At 38.6% G+C, this 19,564-nt stretch overlaps 1 protein-coding gene across 2 annotated transcripts in view; it reads left to right on the top strand.

Annotated features, from left to right (window-relative positions):
- Positions 1–19,564, top strand: part of PCSK5 (proprotein convertase subtilisin/kexin type 5) — a 492,211-nt gene that overhangs the window by 325,555 nt on the left and 147,092 nt on the right. The window contains exons 17-21 of one of the 2 annotated variants that reach the window (XM_064291216.1): positions 2,526–2,610; positions 6,779–6,876; positions 7,576–7,705; positions 8,988–9,103; positions 12,372–15,214. In XM_064291216.1, the coding sequence (XP_064147286.1) occupies positions 2,526–2,610; positions 6,779–6,876; positions 7,576–7,705; positions 8,988–9,103; positions 12,372–12,487 (545 nt within the window). In that variant the 3' untranslated portion in view covers positions 12,488–15,214. Of the gene's footprint in view, positions 1–2,525; positions 2,611–6,778; positions 6,877–7,575; positions 7,706–8,987; positions 9,104–12,371; positions 15,215–19,564 lie in introns of those variants that run through there. The other variant, XM_064291217.1, reaches the window with a different exon arrangement.

Below are 19,564 nucleotides of genomic sequence, written 5' to 3'. Positions count from 1 at the left end.
CAAAAGTCTGTAAATTAACATGTAACTTCACAGAGTTTGGGTTCTATCAACTGTGGTTTATGAACAGACAAAGGGACATTCCCTTATAGAATTAAATAGTCCTGGGACTGTTTTTTCTGGGGGAGGGGGCAGCAGTTCTGTAGACAAAGCTCCGACATGACACTGAAAAGACATACAGGTACCTTTTCCTTTATTTTTGAGCTCTGGATAATTTGTCTTAACAAGGGTATCACACCATGGTATAGGATGACACTTAAATTCCATGTTTCCACACAACTTAAGAAAGAAGAAAAGCCAAGTTAAAAAAAAAAAAAAAAGAGTTGTTACATAAAATCAGGCAAGATTCTGGAAGTGGGTACTCTAGCTTCTTCAGAAGTGAAGTTCTTTATTGATTCAAAGGCAGGCATTTCTCTTCAAGGCAGATAGTGTCTGTCAACTTGCACTGTAGAACAATGGGTAGGGATACCCCTTTTGCCCCAAAATTTGGAGCGTGAATTACAACTTAATGGAGAAAGTGGAAAATGGGGGGGTAGGGAGGAGAGGTAAGGGATCCACAGAAATATGCACTGTTCCTTGGGGGAAAAGAAATGCAAAAGTCTATTAAGAACCTGAGCCTTGGAAAAGAAATCTGGTGTTGGAATGTTGTATGGCAGGATCAAGATAATTGAGAGAGTCCGTTCTTTCTCCAGAGCCTGCGAGGTGGATAATTAAGGAAGGCTGTGCAAATAATTACTTCAACTACCATGTAGTGTTGATACAAGTGGTCTGTGTATCTCTTTCCTTTTATGTAATTGCCTTTTGTTATAGTTTCATACTTGAGTGAGTCCGTTTATATGCAACATGGTGATCACATACTACCAAACGTGTTCAGTGCTTTATAGTTCATGCGGTTCCCTTGTCTAATTTCATTAAGCCCTCAAGACAAGCCTCATTGTAATCTCCACTTAACAAGAGAGAGAACAGAGATCCTTTAACTTACTCATTGGAGGGGATAAAAGCAGAGGGTAAAATAAATCTAGGCCCTCTGACTTTAGATCCTATGCTATATGCAGGATTCTTAATGATGTAGTGAAGAAGACCACATGGTAACTACCATAGGATTGTAAAGGGCTTTGTGTTTCATGCTGAGGTACTCAGACTCAATCCACTAGGTCTTTATAGGGGTCCCTTAAAGCATGATTTCTCTCTGGAGTGCTGAAGAACACCAATAGATCAAGCAGTTAGAGGAAGAGAAGCCCATGAACAAAGCTTCATTCAATTCTACACATATATGTGGATATCATCCACGTGCATTTCTGAGCAAGTACCAAGTCTCCAGCAAAATTTTATCAAGGATAAAAGACCTTACTTAATATACCCAGAAGTCCCTGGGTGGTACAAAGTGTTAACGTGCATGGCTGCTAACCGAAAGATTGGAGGTTCAAGTCTACCCAGAGGCCCCTTGGGAGAAAGACCTGGTAACCTACTTCTGAAAACTCAGCCATTGAAAACCCTATGAAGCACATTTCTATCCTGACATCCATGGGGTTGCCATTAGTCAGAATCAACTCAGTGGCAACTGATGGCTAATATACTAAGTTGCCTTTTTTCACGATAGAACAAGGAATAAGATACCCAATCATGAATTGGCCATTTTTTTCCCCCATTGTAGACCTGGGTTTGGTATTAAATTGGAAAACCAGTATCCACAGTATATTTATTCAATCAGATCATTTCTATTCTCCAGAATACAGATGTTATCTGAAATATGGTAACATTCATATCAATTCCACAGCAGCCATAAGGTACAAGATGTTGTTTGAGGTGATGCCAGAAATAAATAAGTGACCCTTATGTTAAGTCTTCTTACAGTCATGGAGCCCTGGTGGTGCAGTGGTTAAAAGCTACGGCTGCTAACCAAAAAGTGGGCAGTTCAAATCCACCAACGACTCCTTGGAAACCCTGTGGGGCAGTACCACTCTACCTATAGGGTTGCTATGAGTTAGAATCAACTCGACAGCAACAGGTTTGGTTTGGTATCTTGCAGTCTTGAATGCAGGACAGCACACCAGAGTCGTCCTAAGGGCTGGGAGCCTGGGAGTCTACCATTCCATTCCACGGCCTCAAGCGTCAGTTCCCAACCTTTCCACAATGGTGTTGCCCCAGCTTCCTTAGAATTTTCATTGATGGAAGTTAGAAAACCTTGCTTGGGAGAGAAAGAAGGGGGAGAAGAGGTGGGAGGGAGGGAGGGAGAGAAAGAGACAGGGTATAAACTAATCAACTAAGAATTGAGCAGGTCATACTTCCCTTGACTGCAGAATGGTAGATGGTCCCCAAGGTGCTTCCTGGTGCTGTACTTCCTGCCTGTGTTTGGTTTACTGAGAAGTGATAACAAATAGTGGGTCTGGGGCTTTTCTTGCAATTTTCTACTCAAGGCTAAGGATACCATAGCATACAAGGGCACATACTAGAACTTCCCTACGTGCTTTTATGGAATCCAACTGACCGATGGATTTATAACCTTGTTACTTTTTTTTTTTTAACAGAGAAAAATCTTTGCCGGAAATGCAGCGAAAACTGCAAGACATGTACTGAGTCCCTGAACTGTACAGAATGTAGGGATGGGTTAAGGTAAGCAACTGAAGGATTTCATTAAGTCACACAGTCCCAGGAAATTCTCAATATAAATAAAATGGAAAAAAAGAAGCCAATAAATAGCCCTCTTACCATATACCTTTGAATTGACTCCCACTCAGACACTTGATTGCTATTTGCTTTCTTTCTACAATTTTATGTGACAAATTGGATGCCATCTTGCCTAAGGAAGGTTTATAAACCAAATAAAATTCTCTTTAGAAAAGATTGCTTAGATACAAGTAAATAAAAACGACCCTTTGAGAGGCATTCTTCGTACTTTTGACCTGCAGTATGCCAGTCAAGGATTGCTCTGCAGGTAATGCCAACGAATTATATTTAATCTCCCTGATTTATTCCTTTGATGGTCGGAAACTATTCCCTTATCTTTATTATGTCTGTCCATATAGCCAATCGTTCTCTTATCTTAAGTACCTCAGGCTTGGTTCCATTATGCTATGGTATGCACATAGATTTAACACCAAAGGAGGTTTTCCTTGAATGGATGACTTGCTCATTGCAAAAGTGAGATAGTTGGCAGAGCTTGTAAGAGCAGCATGCAACTCCAAAGAACACGGTACCCTGTTGATCTCAGTAGGGCTCAGACCATGACCTACATTGAGTGACGAGCTAGACTATGAGTTTGCACAGAGTTCAGATTCTTTTGTACTGAATCGCTTTTAAGCATTGATAGTATCTTTTTCTCCTCTTTGATCAGAGGTGAAATAGGCAGGGTCCAGGCAGTTTCCAGAGTACCTGGGTGGTACAAACGATTAACATACTCAGCTGCTAACCAAAAGGTTGAAGATTTGAATCGACCCAGAGGCGTCTCAGAAGAAATGCCTGGTGATCTACTTCTGAAAAATCAGCCACTGAAAACCTTATGGAGCCCAGTTCTCCTCTGACATACATGGGGTCACCAAGAGTCGTAGTTGACATGACAGTAACTGGTTTAGGTAGTTTCCAAGCAGGTAATTCCTCACGCTAATAAATATTGGAACATTTTTATTTAGATTTATTGAATATCTGACCAATATTGGAGCATCATTTTTTATTTGCATTTATCGACTATCTGTGGCTTTACTTTTTTTTCTTCATAAGTACATTCAATGCTAGTTTCCTTAGCGCCTTTCATTTCAAAACTTTACTCTTAATAATTCTCAGTTTATTCAGACTCCTAATTCTTCTTGGAGAAGGAGCAGAGCAGCATAATAAAAAGAAGGACGGTAGATGTGGGTGCCAGTCCTCCTCTGCTGTTTAATAGCTGTGTGACGTTGGGCAATCACTTAACTACTCAGTTTTCTATAAAATGGAGATAATAGCCCCTATTTTGGTGAATTATGGTAAGGATTAACTGTGATAACATTTACAAAGCATCTGGCAGATAGTTGTTCCATAAGAAATTATTTAAGGTGATTTTCTTTATTTCTTAGGAAACATTTAATATAGTAAGTTCGACCACTGCTCTCCAATATCAATATGATGAGAGCTACATATGTAATTTTAAGTATTCTAGTAGCTATATGGAAACCCTGGTGGTGTAGTGGTTAAGTGCTACGGCTGCTAACCAAAGGGTCGGCAGTTCAAATCCGCCAGGCTCTCCTTGGAAACTCTATGGGGCAGTTCTACTCTGTCCTGTAGGGTCGCTATGAGTTGGAATCGACTCGATGGCACAGGGTTTGGTTTTTTTGTTGTTGTTAGTAGCTATATCAAAAGAAATTTTAAAAAGGTGGAATTGATTTTAATAAAATATTTTATTTAACCAAATATATCCAAAATATTATCGTTTCAACATGTAGTAATAAAAAACTACTAATGAGATATTTTACATTTTTTTGTTCTCATACTAAGTCTTTGAAACCTGGTATGTATGATAACTTTAAAGGACATCTTAATTCAGACAGGAATTTTTTTATAAGAAATACTTGATCTGTATTTAGATTTCATAAAATTTACTCAAAAAGGTAGATTTGCTCAGCCAAGTTATTCCAGACTTACATTTTGCCAGTAAATGAATCAAGTACCCATTTTTTAAATTTAGATTTAAATTAGTTAAAAGTAAATAAAATTGAAAATTCAGTTCCTTGGCCACACTATCCACCCTTCAAGTGCTCAGTTGCCACGTGTGTGCGACAGAGGCCTCTATGTTGGAGAGCGCAGGACGGACAGAAGGAACGTAAGCATTCTCAGCAGGCGCTCCTGGTACCAGGTCCGTTTGCCTTATGTTTACCATTATTTTGGAAGCAGCAGAAGCTCCAAGTTCACAGCAACCGCCCTCTGCTGCGCATGACACTTAGCTCATTCCTTACTCACACAGGGCAACCTCTGTCTCCTGCTGACCAGATGCAGACCTCAGAAGTACTATCCTTTATTAGAAAAACGAGACGGCTTTTTAAAAACTCTGATGAGTTTTTCAGGGGTCCTGTTTCCCGCCACAAAAGGGTGCCATTTGGTGCAATGTCCTTTTTTTTTTTAATCCATTCCTATAGAAAAGGAGGAGATTTTCTTTTATTGGCTTTTGAAACAGCCCTCTCTGGTCAGTCAGAAGGTCATGAATGAAGTACAATTTCAGTACAGTCCTCAGTCTCCTTGAGGCTCCTTGCATTTTTCTGTGGACTTCTAGGGTTGACCATTTTTCTCAAGAGACCAGTAAATTTTTAAATAGTGACTAAAAAAAAAAAAGGGGGATAAAAAAATCTATGTTTAAAAATACTGAAAGGAAATGGATTAAACTGTTTGGGAGGTTTTTCTCATCTACCTTATTTTTATGCTTTGCAAATTTCTTTAATAAGGATAAGGAAAAATACATTTTACTCTTCAAAATTAGTGTGTTCCACATAGGAAACAAAGTCAGAAATATGAATTGGAGCAATATAGGGGTTTTAAGAAAATTGAAATCGTTTGACCTTGTTGATTATATACACATGTTCGAGCATCATTGACTTGGTGACATAAGATTGTTTCCTTCTCTGTAATTCCAATTACACTGTTCAGTTATGCAGTGGATAATATTTATATATCAAATGTTATAAAAAGTATTTATTTGTTTTTAATCTATAATTTTTTTAATTTGGAAATTATGAAAAAATACTGTAGCTAACAGAAATCAAGAGAAGGGAGGGGAAAATATACATTCTTCATCCAACATTCAGGCAGCTCATTAATGATGTCTAGTAATGCTTGATAGAGAAAGATAAATTTAAATTAATTATTTAATATCCTACATAACTACGAAACCAAAAACCAAACCCGTGGCCGTGAGTCAATTCCAACTCAGCAGCCCTGTAGGACAGAGTAGAACTGCCCATAGGGTTTCTCAGGGAGCGGCTGGTGGATTCAAACTGCCAACCTTCTGGTTTGCAGCTTCTCTCTTAACCACTGTACCACCAGGATGCCACGTAACTACTACAAAAACAAAATAATGTAACTAAGAAAAGTTGAGATGTTTGAGGAAGTAGCAGGATAGGCAAGTAATTTTGCTAAATTCCTCACTAGAGTGTTTAGCATTACTATATTAAGAAATATAGGCAGAAGTATATTAGAGTTTGTTGTTTAGATGGTAACCAATAGAAAAACTAAAATAAAAAAATACCAAAAAGATGTTTAGATGGTAACCAATAGAAAAACTAAAATAAAAAAATACCGAAAAGATGAAAGAAGGCTACTTCTGGGAATTTGGGCTTGGATCAGGCAAGGATAATTGTATGCTTTTATTTGATTGGAATTCATCTTACCACCTATTGCTACTGCATTTATAATTACAAAATAACATTAAACATAATTATGTAGTAGGTCTGGGTATTAGGGAGTATTCTGGATTGTTAGGTAATGTGATTGTCTTGTCAATAAAATACCTGTAAAAGTCTCAGGGCTGGAAGATGTTGACCAAAATTAAAGCATGTCAGCCAATCTAAATAAAGATAAGAAGACTGTCCCCAAAGCCTCCCAGCACATGTTCATGCTTCAGGCATCAGTGTAGGCACAGAAGCATGATAGGAATCTAGAAGGAAAAAGAGGGTACAAGGAATGTTTCCCTTGCCTTGAAGCTTTGCCTGATCCCCTGGCCTTCAGAGAAGCTATATTTGTTGCATATGGAGTTTGGAGAGTCGTTACGTCTTTGCCTGGATCACAGCAGTCTGTAAAGCTTTGTTTCTATTTCCTCCAGCTTGCAGGGATCCCGGTGTTCTGTCACCTGTGAGGACGGATGGTACTTCGATGGCCAGGACTGTCAACCCTGCCACCGCTTCTGTGCCACCTGCGCTGGTACCACCCCCACCCTGCTCCCCCAAGTCTTTTCCTTTATTCTTCTGGCTCTGGTTTTGCTTTTGTTTATCTGTTTTTACTCATCACTTAAGCAACCCACTTGATTTTTTTTTAATTAAATGTTGGAGAAATCTCTGAGAAGCATATTCCTCTTTCAATCATCATGACACTATATCTGTATTCTCATTGACAGTCAAACAATCAACAGTAGCCTGTTGAGAAATTTAAATATCCCAATGGTATCTCCTCCTCTTTCCGAAGAGATTTGATTTTTTTTGGCGTATGGGTTCGGTTTAACATGGGAGTTTTTTTTTTTTTTTCCAAAGGAAGTAAGAAAAAGCATAAATATTAAATTACAACTCTTAAAATCATAACACATGACTGCTATCTTCACAAACTATTAAAGAAACAGCCCATATGCAACCTCTATTGAAGTTTTGGAAACCCTGCTGGAGCAGTGGTTAAGAGCTATGGCTGCTAACCAAAAGGTCAGCAGTTTGAATCCACCAAGTGCTCCTTGGAAACCCTATGGGGCAGTTCTACTCCGTTCTGTTGGGTTGCTATGAGTCGAAATCGACTCCACACCAGCAGGTTTTTACTGATGTTTTGAGTCAGAATCAACTCAGTGGCAGCGGGTTTGGTTTGGTTTTGGTTTGTTGAAGCTTTGTTTCTGTTTCCTGTGTTTGTCTTGCTTTGAAGGGGCAGGAGCTGATGGGTGCATTAACTGCACTGAGGGCTACTTCATGGAGGACGGGAGATGTGTGCAGAGCTGCAGTATCAGCTACTACTTTGACTACCCTTCAGAGAATGGATACAAATCCTGCAAAAAGTAAGTGGGTCTGCCCTTCCGGTCCTAGCATTTGATTCCTAGTTCCTTATATGACTGCCTTCATAAATAATTTGGAAACCTAGAATTTTTCCACACAAAAATATACATAGCCCATTCGCTAATTCAAATTTTTTACGTATACAGTTCACTGATGGAAACCCTGGTGGCGTAGTGGTTAAGTGCAGCAGCTAGTAACCAAGAGGTCAGCAGTTCAAATCCACCAGGCACTCCTTGGAAACTCTATGGGGCAGTTCTACTCTGCCTATAGGGTCACTATGAGTCAGAATCGACTCGAGAAGCAGTGGGTTTGGTTTTTTGGTTTAGTTCATTGATATTGATTACATTAATCATGTTGTGCCACCATGACCTTTATCCGTTGCCAAATTTTCCATCACCATCAACAGACACTCATTGCTTCCTGGACAATGACTCCTCCTTTGCCCCTTCTTCCTGCCCCAAGTAACCACTAATAAACTGTAACGTCTATACATTTGCCTATTCTAGATATTTCATATGACAAATCAAACCAAACCCATTGTTGTCAAGTCATTCCCAACTCATAGCAAACCTACAGGACAGGGTAGACTGCCACTTAGGGTTTCCAAGGAGCAGCTGGTGGATTCAAACTGCCAACCTTTTGGTTAGCAGCAGAACTCTTAACAACTGCACCACCAGGGCTCCAGATATTTCATATAAGTAGGATCATATAATATTTGTCCTTTTGTAACTGACTTACTTTACTCAGCAGAATATTTTCAAAATTCGTCCATGTATCAGGACTTCATTTCTCTTTCTGGCTCAGTAATATTCCATTCATCAGTTTATGAGCATTTAGGCTGTTTCCACCTTTCGGCTGTTGTGAATAGTGCTGCAATGAACACTGATGTACACGTAAAAAAAAATTCTGTGTTTAACTTTTTGTGGAACTGCCAAACTGGAAAACTTAGAATTTTTAATCATAAAATCAGGTCTAAACGTTTACAAACAGACACCGGCCTGTGACTTTAACCCAACTTATCTTTGGTATTTTTTATCATCTGAGGAGTATTTTAAAAATCTTGAAGGTAATATTTCTGTGTCAAATACCTGCTATGTCCCCTTTAAAAATCACAATTGCCACCAGCTGGATTTTCTTTAATGTTGTCAAACCTATCACTTACCATCAGAAAAGACTTGTGTGTCATCGTCTAAGGGAGAATTAAGTATAAGACATTGATCGCAAACACGCCTTCTGCTGTGCTTGATGTGAGAAAGGATAATCAATTGTACATTGTTCTCATAGATGTGATGCCAGCTGCTTGACCTGCAATGGTCCAGGGTTCAAGAATTGTACAAGCTGCCCTAGTGGGTACCTCTTAGACTTGGGAATGTGTCAAATGGGAGCAATCTGCAAGGATGGTGAGTACAACTGCTCATTTTGATCTCAACAAAATGTGATCTTTCTATTCTGCTGTCTAATATATTTCCACTTAAAGAAACCATCAGGCATGCATCAGATAGGACATGGCCAGTATCTAGTTGGCATTCATTTATCTTGAAGTTATCCCCTCAATGGTATTTTTTTTTTTAATTACAAGAATAAAAAAAATCACCTATAATCCTACTGGCCAAGAGTGCCACGGTTAATTTTTGCCATATTTCTTTTCAGTCTTTTTCCATGCGTATTTTTTATCACATTTTTAAAATACCGTGTACACTGAGTTTTGTATCCTGCTTTTTGCAACAAGCATTAGACATGAATATTACAGTCTTAAGAAATTTCCACTTTTAATAACAGCATAATATCCCATCATGTGGAGATACCATAGTTTTTTACCATTATTTGTTTTTTTTTTAACTAAAAAATAGGTTTTTTTTATCACTATTTGGATTGTTTATATTTTTGATTTTTTTAGGTAACATGATTGTGGACATCTATGTCACAAAGCTTTGTTCATGTTTAAGATTATTACCTTTGGAAGATTCTTGAGAATTTTTAATATGTGATTTTTAATATTCTCAATTGTAATTCACCACCATTCAGCAAGTGAAAGCATTGAAATGATGGAATAGATGAGTCTTCCCTTTTTCTGACTTATAAATAGAACATACATAATTACTTAGTAATACTTAATGGGTTACTGATAGAAGTTAAATCATGAAACCAAGAGAATGAAGATAATTTATCATAAAACATTGGTGCCTCGACGTGTCTTAATGAATCTATTAGTTTACGGACTGGCATGGCAAAGTAAATAATATCAAGTTGTATCTGAATCTCTCGTTAAGCCTAGCTTCATAGACTTAATGATACAATTTGATAGAACCAATTATAAAACTTAAATTTTCTAAATGTTGGTCCACGTTTCTTTCCTTTGCACCAGTGGTTCGTGAAAACATGCCAGGGCCCCATTCTGATTGAATGGTCTGGGGTGCAACCTGAGCGTGGATATACTTAGAACCTCCCCAAGTATTTCTAATATGTAGTCAGTTTTGAGAACCATTACACTATCCCATCCCCTCAACAACTTGGCAAATGACAAGTCACCTCACTTCTAGCCTCAGTTTACCCATCTGTAAAACGAGTGAATGTAAATTATTCTAGTCCTAACATTTTGTGCACTTTGACTCCTAACCGCCTATATAATTTATGCTGAGGGGCCCTCAAATTTGTAACTAAATTTATGTAGACAATACATCTCAATGGTGCAGAAAGAAATTATCTTGAACCGTGGTTATTCTAACTATCTTTGGATCCTTGTGAAAATAGAAAAAATAAAAAGAAAGTAAGCATTTGGAACAGTCTAACTTGATACGATCATTCCCCTGGGTTTATTCTTTCCCCTCCTTTGAATATTTCGTCTTCCAGAAATCTTATTCTACCACCTATTAGTGGTAGAGCAGTGCTGAGGATGGGAGAGTGTAGACTCTGGAGCCAGACTGCTCACGTTCACATCTGAGCTCCAAACTTCGATCAAATTATAAGCGTCCCTGGACCTTACTAAATGAGAGTAATAGTATTGACCTCATATGGTTATTCTGCAATTCCCTGTTAAAACTCATTGCTGTCAAATCAAATTCCGACTCCTAGCAACTCTGTGGGACAGAGTAGAACGGGGGCACACAGGATTTTCAAGGAGTGCCTGGTGGATTCAAACTGCCAGCCTTTTGGTTAGCAACCAAACTCCTAACCACTACACCACCCAGCTCCCTATTAGGAATCACAAAAAGGCAGCATAAAGAGCTGGGCACGTTGAATGTACTGATCAAACACTATCTATGGTCTTGTTTCCACGGAGCATCATAGGTGACTTTGCATCTAGCTTTCCTGATGTATGATTGGTCTGGGAGGGATAAGTCAGACCCACTCAGGCTCTGCATGTTTGAGGGTTTCTTGGCTAACTTCACATACTGGGGTGAGAGGAGTGGACTAGTACCCCAGCAACCATGTAAGTATCATTTTTAGTTATCAGCAAGTGCCTCCTTACCCTCAATTAAAAACATGGTTCCTCTATATCTGAATATGACCAGAATTTTCTTTAGTCAGCTTCCTGAAAACTAAAAACGTTTTGAAAGTGTTTGACCCAGGAAATCTAGTGTTACTTTGAAATTCTACCCACAGCACATGCACTGGACATTTCAAAGTTTGTGATGCTTTAATTATTTTTCCTAAACCATGGTAAGCATGGGTGAAGTTATGCCAAATGGCACTTTGGTGAAAACAGAGTGTCAAGACTGTGGGCAAAAGTGGAAAATGAAGAATCATAATTTGTGATGAGTCAATTTTCAGATTTCTTAAAAAATGAGATTGTCAGTGGCTCAACAGACTTCTCAAATCACATGGTAAATTACATTTAAGGATGTACTTTTTTGTTCTCTCTCTGCTATCATATTTCAGAGATTCTAAGACACACACATTTTTACATTACAACATCTCTGAAGTCCAGTGCGTCATGTTATTCCTGGCATTTTCCAAGTGCTTTTGTCCAGCAGGTTGATGTGACGGAGTTGTCATTGCCTGGAAGTGAATGAGGTTTAGTCCCCGTGCTGCCTATTCAACAGTCAGGCACATAGTTACTACTGAATGTGTTGAATTGAACTGCAATTCACAATAGCTTCAAAAAAAATTAAATTATGGATCAATATTCAAAGGAAGAGTTCTTGTGTAAACACAGAAGCCAAACAGCATGTTATATGTAACAAATACTTTCAAGCAGAAAATGAAAATTCTAAGGGATAAGAATATATGGTTTAATAAGCATTTTTCTTTGTAGGACTTAAAATAAGGGAGCATCTTAAATCCACAGTGTCTTAGATGCGATGAAATATGGTATCAGTGACTATACACTCTGTGCCGTAGGTAATTCTGAAGAGAAAAACTTCTTGCGTATATTATTGTTGGTTTCTAATTTATTCTTTTTCTAATCCTTTTTTTTTTTTTTTCTTCCTTCGTAAATGGATACCAATCACATTTCCTGTTGGACGCAAATATCTCTCCTTGAAAAACAATGCTGTTGACTGAAATCACTTTGGGTGGACCAAATTTCTTCCTTGTTGACTGCTCCTCAATGATCTCTTCCAACCCCCCAATCTGCCTCTCTGACCAATCAAAACCTTCTCCCGTGTGTACACATCATGCTGCTCTCATCCTCAACTCTCCCTCTGTCTTGCTGACTTCCTGGAAAAGCCACGGAAGAGTCCTGGGCTGAAGGAGGCTTCTGTATGCTAGTGAAAAAGAACAATCTGTGCCAACGGAAGGTTCTTCAACAACTCTGCTGCAAAACATGTACATTCCAAGGCTGAGCAGCCATCCTAGATTTCTTTGTTCCTGTAGACTTATAGATTACTCCATATTATTATTAAAAAGAAAAAAAAAAAAGCAAGCAAAAAAAAAAAAAAAGCAAGCCACCTCTCTCTTTTTTGCTCTCTTTTTCTCTCTCTCTCTCAAGTTTGTGCAGGGAGATGGTGAACTGTTTTGTCAGAACTTAAATGGAGAAAAAAAATAATAAACCTACAACAAGCCTACCTTTTATAACTGGGTGTTTAGCACTAAACAGCCAGAACCACAGAGACAGTATTGTATGACCAAAGCATTTGATGCCAAAATTTGACGTTAAAGTAGTGATTTGATTTCCTGCCCTGGTTTTGAAGGTCCATTTTTTTTTTTCCTTCTGCATTTACTTGCTTATTCCCCCTTTGAGACGTATAAAAATACCTTTCAAAAAACATCACAAGAGCGTACATAGATCAAAATGAAAGAGAAAGTTCTTAAACCAGTCATTTTTCATACTTGTGTCCACCTTTGGCGGAAATGTCAGGAAACTGGATCTGAGGGCATTAAGAACATCCCACAGAGTTGTGTTCAGTGTCGTTTGTCTTAGTACTTCACAGTTGAGCATTGATACTTTCCACACTTAATTTACTTCATGCATTGCGTGCTGATTTTTGCATTATTCTCACTTGATAAGTCTGCTCCACTGGTTTCATCGGATAGACTTGCTGCTACTGGCTTTTCCACTGTAGATCGGGTTATTTTACACACAGCTAGTCTGATTGGATCACTGTATATAGTCAGATTGGTGATGGAAAGAATGCAGAAATACATAAAAGAGCTAGACCGAGCCAGGTCCCCTGAAATCCAGAGTGTTAACTTCATGGACCCTGCACAATCTCTTGGTGCTATCTAGCCATTATCCCCATAGCATTTTTTAAAGGCCATCAAAAATTTCATTTGTGGTGGTAGGAAGCATTTTGGATATGATGCAGGAAGTTTCTTCCTGGAGTCAAATGTTTCTAAAAGGTCCTGTATTTTTTAATAAATGGAATTTATTTAAATAATATTTAAGCCCGTGCCCCATTTGGCCGGGCAATGTTTTCAATGGTGCTTATTAGACGTTTTTTTCATCTTGTCATTTGAAGAAAATAAAACTGGAAATAGAATATGGGCAGCATGATTGTACCCTCCTGGTTCTGTTATTTTCCCACTTCTCTGTTCCTCTATAACCATGCTACAAAACACCTGTCTATTGAGTGTTGTTTTCTTTGAAATATCTGTTCTGGTTTTCTATGACTCCCTAAATCCATCATGGAAACTAGCAGATAGAAATACAAGAAAACTGTTTTGAATCCACGGTCAAAAATAAGCAAGCCTGATAGATATTTTTACCAATTCTGAGTTTTGCTGCTTCGAGGAATATCAACCAACATCAAGTTTCTTCATTTCTCATATCAGAGCTCCACTGATGACCTCATTTGCTTTGGGAGTGACCAGCTCTCTTGCAGGCTTTATGCTTCTCAGAGCCTCACTTCCAAAGTGTCACTGGCTTTCACAGCTGAGGAGAGGAGTGATATTAAGATAAATTATCCTGGGAAGGAGCTGGGAAGTGGATGCTAAGGTCCCCCATCCAAGCAGCAAGTTAGTCAAAAGCCTACCTTGAAAAATCATCCCCAGACATCAAAGTTGACTTTCTTCCAAACCAAGATGAATAATAAGTCTAATGGCCCTCTTAAAGCATTATAGTGACAGTAAGTCATATGATTCATAAGTAACTAGGTTAGTAACTGATTTTACTGAATAATTTTCCTCTTTATAACACTGCAGGCCCTTCTAACATGAAGAAAGTGAGTTAATCCTGGGCACAGAATATAGAGTCTTACATTTAAAGCACAGTCCTGTGGATAAGTGTAAGCACAAGCCTAAAGCGAGGTCAAGCAGATGGCATACACCAGATATATCTGCCAAGGAGTCCATTTAATTGAACCAGCCCATAATATTTGAGGCACAAGGTTATTATGGTAGGAAAGATCAAAATGATGTCTGTGTTCTTAAATAACAATCCACATGACAGCCAAATCCGTTGGGGTCCACCCGCGTGCATTCCATTTCCCATTGACCCCGCAGGCTCATGTCACAGAAATACTGGTTCAACTACTAGTGTTATACTGCCTCATTTATCTACATAACATTATTAACTAGAACATAATGCTTTCAAAGTTTAAGTTAATGTTATATATTATGTATAAATATATATATTCATAATGAGATATATGTAATGGATAGTACAAAGTTTGGAGACTTAACAAATGCTCTAACCTTCTAGAGACAAAAGTCTTATCTTCTGTGTTCTTTTGTCTTTTTATTTTTGATTAGTGCTCCATTGTTAAATCCAAATCCACTTTTACTGAAAAATACTGTACATGTGTAAAATGTTCAGTTGTTTTTTTGTAAAATATAGTAGAATGGTTGTAATTGATACTGGCCAAAATCAATGTTATTCCACATTTTATTTTTTCTATTAAATTAACCTAAGTTCCTGTTTATTTGATCTGTTCATACCCATGTGTAAACATCTCTGAAAGGGTGCGAGGTAATGAGAAACTGTTCTCTGTTTTTGCATCGAATCTGTGAACAAAAAGGAAAGGGTGGAGGTGAACGAAGCATCTAAATAAAGTCAAAAAAGAAAGGGTAGGCAGAGGTCTGAAGTGAAAAGGAAAGAGAAACAGAACAATATAAGAAGAGAACAGGTTAAATTTGGTCATGAATGTATATTATATCTTGTTTTTACAAAGCAGGTTTTGAAAAATATTTTAAAAACTTGGTGTAGTTTTTCTCCAATTGTATGAATGCTAGTTCCCATCCCATGGACCATCTGGGTCCAGTGTTTCCCTTGTGCTTCCAATGGGCATGAAGCACTACGCATCTACCAGTGGGTGTGGGGGGATGGGGTCCACAGGGTGGAGAATGAGGCAGGAAGCATCCAAATTGGTAAAGGAGAAGGTGGCATGGTTCAGTTTGCTGACAACTTGTATGAAACTGACAATGGCTATATTTGTGGATGCTTAGAAGATGACTTTGTTCAAAATAAATCTCCAGTACATGGCAAAGAGTGGGACTGAATAGTTAGCAAAAACAGCCATGGAGTATATAGGTCTTTGACTCTTTGAACCTTACGTAAGATGTAATCATTAGCCTTGAAGATTCAATGCCCTGCCTTTTTGTAACAAAATGAGAAAAAAGAAAAACCAACAAACAAATTGAACGACTAGTTTTAAAGATCTAGAGGTATAAAAGATGTAAGAGAGAGCCTCTACTGTGCTGAAGCCCCCCGATTGGGATGGGAAGAAACTAATCTTATTGACCACCTACTGTGTGCTGCACAATGTGGGAATATGCAGCATATACATGATGATGTAAATATATCATCTTTTAATTCTTAAAAGAACCTAGCCCAGATGTACACTTATCCTCCATTTACAAACAAAAAACTGAGGTGCACAGACTTGAAATAAATTGACTGAGTTTACGTATCTTGTAAGTGGTAGATTCAGAATAATAAGAAAATAATAGTAAGGCAGTTAACAATACGTAATGGCTTGTAAATATCAAATGAACGGGACACACACCCAGTGTGTTCAGAATACACTGAGATTCCTTTGGATTGGACTGGTTGGGGCAAGTTTCCTGCAACAGGTTAAGCTAGAATCAGTTCTGGAAGGACAGCTAAGGCAGACACCTATGGAAGACATTGCTAATCAATCAGTATCCATCTACAAATTGATCAGAATTTGCTTACAAGAGAAAAACTTACTTTCCACCTCAGTATCAGTCTTAATATGCTGCTAATAGCTTCTGTCAGATTCATTGTTTTCCACTCTACATCTACCCTTCATTTTGAGGCGCTTGCAAACTAAGAACTTGGTCCAGAGGGGAGGGTATTGGTTTAGTAACAATTTCGTGATTTAAGCTTCTCAGAGTAACCAACACCTTAGGTATATCCGGGTATAGAAATTTATAGCACCTTATCCTCCTCATGTAAAGAGAATGTCATGCTCCTAAAGCATAAAATAGACTTGCATTCTTAACTACTTTCATATTATCATTCAGCCTCACTCAAAGAAAGTGATGGCAGACAGGCAGCATGAAAAATGGAAATAGCGTATGGAGACGATTCTAAACTATGGCCTGCCCAGTTCAATGCTTCTACTGTAATACTAAATGGCAAAGGGGAAACAAAGGCCAGCTGCAGTTTGACCTCACCTGGCCTGAGCTGGGCCCTGGGCCCCAAATTCAATATGTGTATCTGACAGAAACCATAAACCTGCTTCACTTCTCTGGTCAACATCTATTTCCAAATATGTTATTTTTGTTGCAAACCCATAAAATCTGGAGCTCTCGGCAGAGTACTTTACAGCCATTGACAAATTTAGCAGGTCATAGCCAAGATGGACTTAATTTCACTGTAGTTCATTAGAGCTACTTGACACCCAGAAATGAAGACTGTAATCCCTGTAATCATCACAAGAGGTAAAGATCTGGCCCCAGTCAGTTCTTGGGCAAAAGGATGCAGTTATGCGGAACCATTACGTTTCAGCAGGCCAGTCTGCAGCTGTCTCCCATTCTCTACCGCCAAGGGACATGTAAGACAGTTTTCACTGAGTTATCCCTGAAGATTTTTCCTACAAGTTCTCTCTAAAGTGTCCTTGTTTGGGGACAACTATTACTTTTTCAGGACTATGTATCAAGTGGCCACAGATGTTTTGCATCCCCACTTGCTAGAAAATTCGGGACACATTCTTTGAGGCCTAAATTGTAACCATTCTTTAATTTTTTTTAAGAACACAGTATTTTAAGTTTGACAGAGTTTTTACCAAAATGGTTGTATTTAATTTGGTCCACACAATAACCCCATGAGGTGGATGAGGCAAGTACTAATATCCTGATTATATAGATGAAGCATTAGAGGCCTATAGAAATCAGGAAACCCTGGTAGCTTAGTGGTAAAGAGTTCGGCTGCTAACCAAAAGGTTGGCAGTTGAATCCACCAGGCACTCCTTGGAAACCCTATGGGGCAGTTCTACTCTGTCCTATAGGGTCACTACGAGCTGGAATCGGCTCGACAGCAACTGGTCTGGTCTCTGGTCTAAGGGGTGCGGCTGGAACTGAAGCCCACAGCTTCAGCCTTCTGTATAACACTGCCTTCTTTTTAGCATTGCCAGAGAAAAACAAATTCACATTACATACATTGCAAAGCAAAGGGTCAGAACCTTTTCCCAAGTGAAGAGAGAAAGCACCGTATATCCCTGGACTTGCCTCTTTCTCCTGTAAGCTCGAATTAATTGCTTCCATAAATAAACTTTACTAATTCCCTATTATACACCAACCTCTGAGGTCTTTTTTGGCCTCTTCAAGCTTATAGTCTAAATACACAAAAACACATGGTTATAATATGAAGCTATTTAAGTGCCTTAAAAGGGGCATTAAGAAAATATTGGCAGTCCAGAGGAGTGAGCCCACTTCGCCAATTGTTAAAAGTCCCATGCCCTTGCACTACAAGCTTTTCAAGTGCACTCAAAAATAGCTTGAACCACTAAAAATAGAGTTGGCTCTAAAATGCAGAAATAAAACTTCAAAGACCAAAATCAAATGATATCCTGTTTAATGAAATATCTACAAAATGCAGCATGTCAAGCTAATCAATTGCAACTCAACTCTTAAGGAATTACATACAACTAAATTTAATGTAGGATGAAGGTGAATTTTAATATGTTGGATATGATGTGGTATCTTAAAATGTAGGGTGATCTAGGATTTATGGAGGGTCTTAACATAGCCCTACAAAAACAAAGGGAGGAACAATTAGTTCACTCTGCTAGTTGGTGTACAGATCACTTCCTGGATCCTAACATCTTCTCTTTGCTCCCTACACTTTATTCAAGGTGATCTTATCCAGTCTCATGGCTTTAAATACCATCTGTATGTTGATTACTAGATAGATGGATAATCTTTATTCTTGACCTCTTCCTCAAGATTCACACCTGTAAATCCATGAAGCTAATTGACATTTCCTTTCAGATGTCTAATAATCATCTCAAAATTAATGTGTCCAAAATAAACTTAAGATTCCCCAACTCCCTAACCATCGCTACCAAGAAATCTCTCCCATCTCAGTAAAAGGCATTATAATCCAACCACCTAATCACTCAAACCACAAACCGAGGGTTCTTCCTCCTTTTTTTCTCCCCCATATCCAATCCATCAACAAAGTCCAGTTAACTCTACCTCCAAATATATCTCAAAATGGTCTATTTCTCCCCACTCCACAGCTGTAACACTGGGCCAAACCACCATTTTCTCCAAAATGTACTGCTGCAGGAGCCTCCGAACTAGACTCTCTGCTTCTCTTTCTTCTCTCCTCTTTTCTTCTTTCTGTTCTCTTTTCTTTCCATCCCCACCCATTCTCCACAGCTACTGTAAATATAAAATCAGATATTGTCACTCCCTTCTTATTCACTCAATAAAATCTAAACTCCTTACTACGGCCTCGTTCTCACCTCATCTCATGCCACCCTTTCCCTTGCTCATCATGTTCTAGCCATAGCAACTTTCTTTTTACTCTGCAAACAAAACAAGCTTGTTCAGGTTCAAGATCCATGGTCTTCACATGGCTGGCTCCCTCTCATCCTACAGGTCTTTGTTCAAAAACAACTTCCTTAGAAAGAAGCTCCCTCCATGCATACCTGCCCACTCTTCTTTTAAGTCTTTCATAGCCATTATCACAACATGACATTATATTGTTCACTTACTTGTCTACTGTTGGTCTCTCCCATTAGAATGTCAGCTCCATGAGAGCTGGGACCTCATCTGTCTTATTCACAGCTGCATCTTATACGTCTAGCACAGTGCCTTGCTTAATAAGTATTTGTGGAATGAGTGAATAGAATGACTTCAGAGAGAAGTGACATTTGACCCGAATCTTGAAGGATAAGCAGGAATTTGTAAGTCAAAGAAGGCTAGAATATAAAAGCAAGGTACTCCAAGAAAGAACATCCTGAACAAAGACACAAAGCTATCAAAAGGCTTGTGGACTAAGAGGGGCACAG

This window comes from Loxodonta africana, chromosome 9, assembly GCF_030014295.1.
Source record: "Loxodonta africana isolate mLoxAfr1 chromosome 9, mLoxAfr1.hap2, whole genome shotgun sequence".
Taxonomy (NCBI): domain Eukaryota; kingdom Metazoa; phylum Chordata; class Mammalia; order Proboscidea; family Elephantidae; genus Loxodonta; species Loxodonta africana.
The sequence above is the reverse complement of the archived record's forward strand: the minus strand, read 5'-3'. Positions and strand labels throughout refer to the sequence as shown.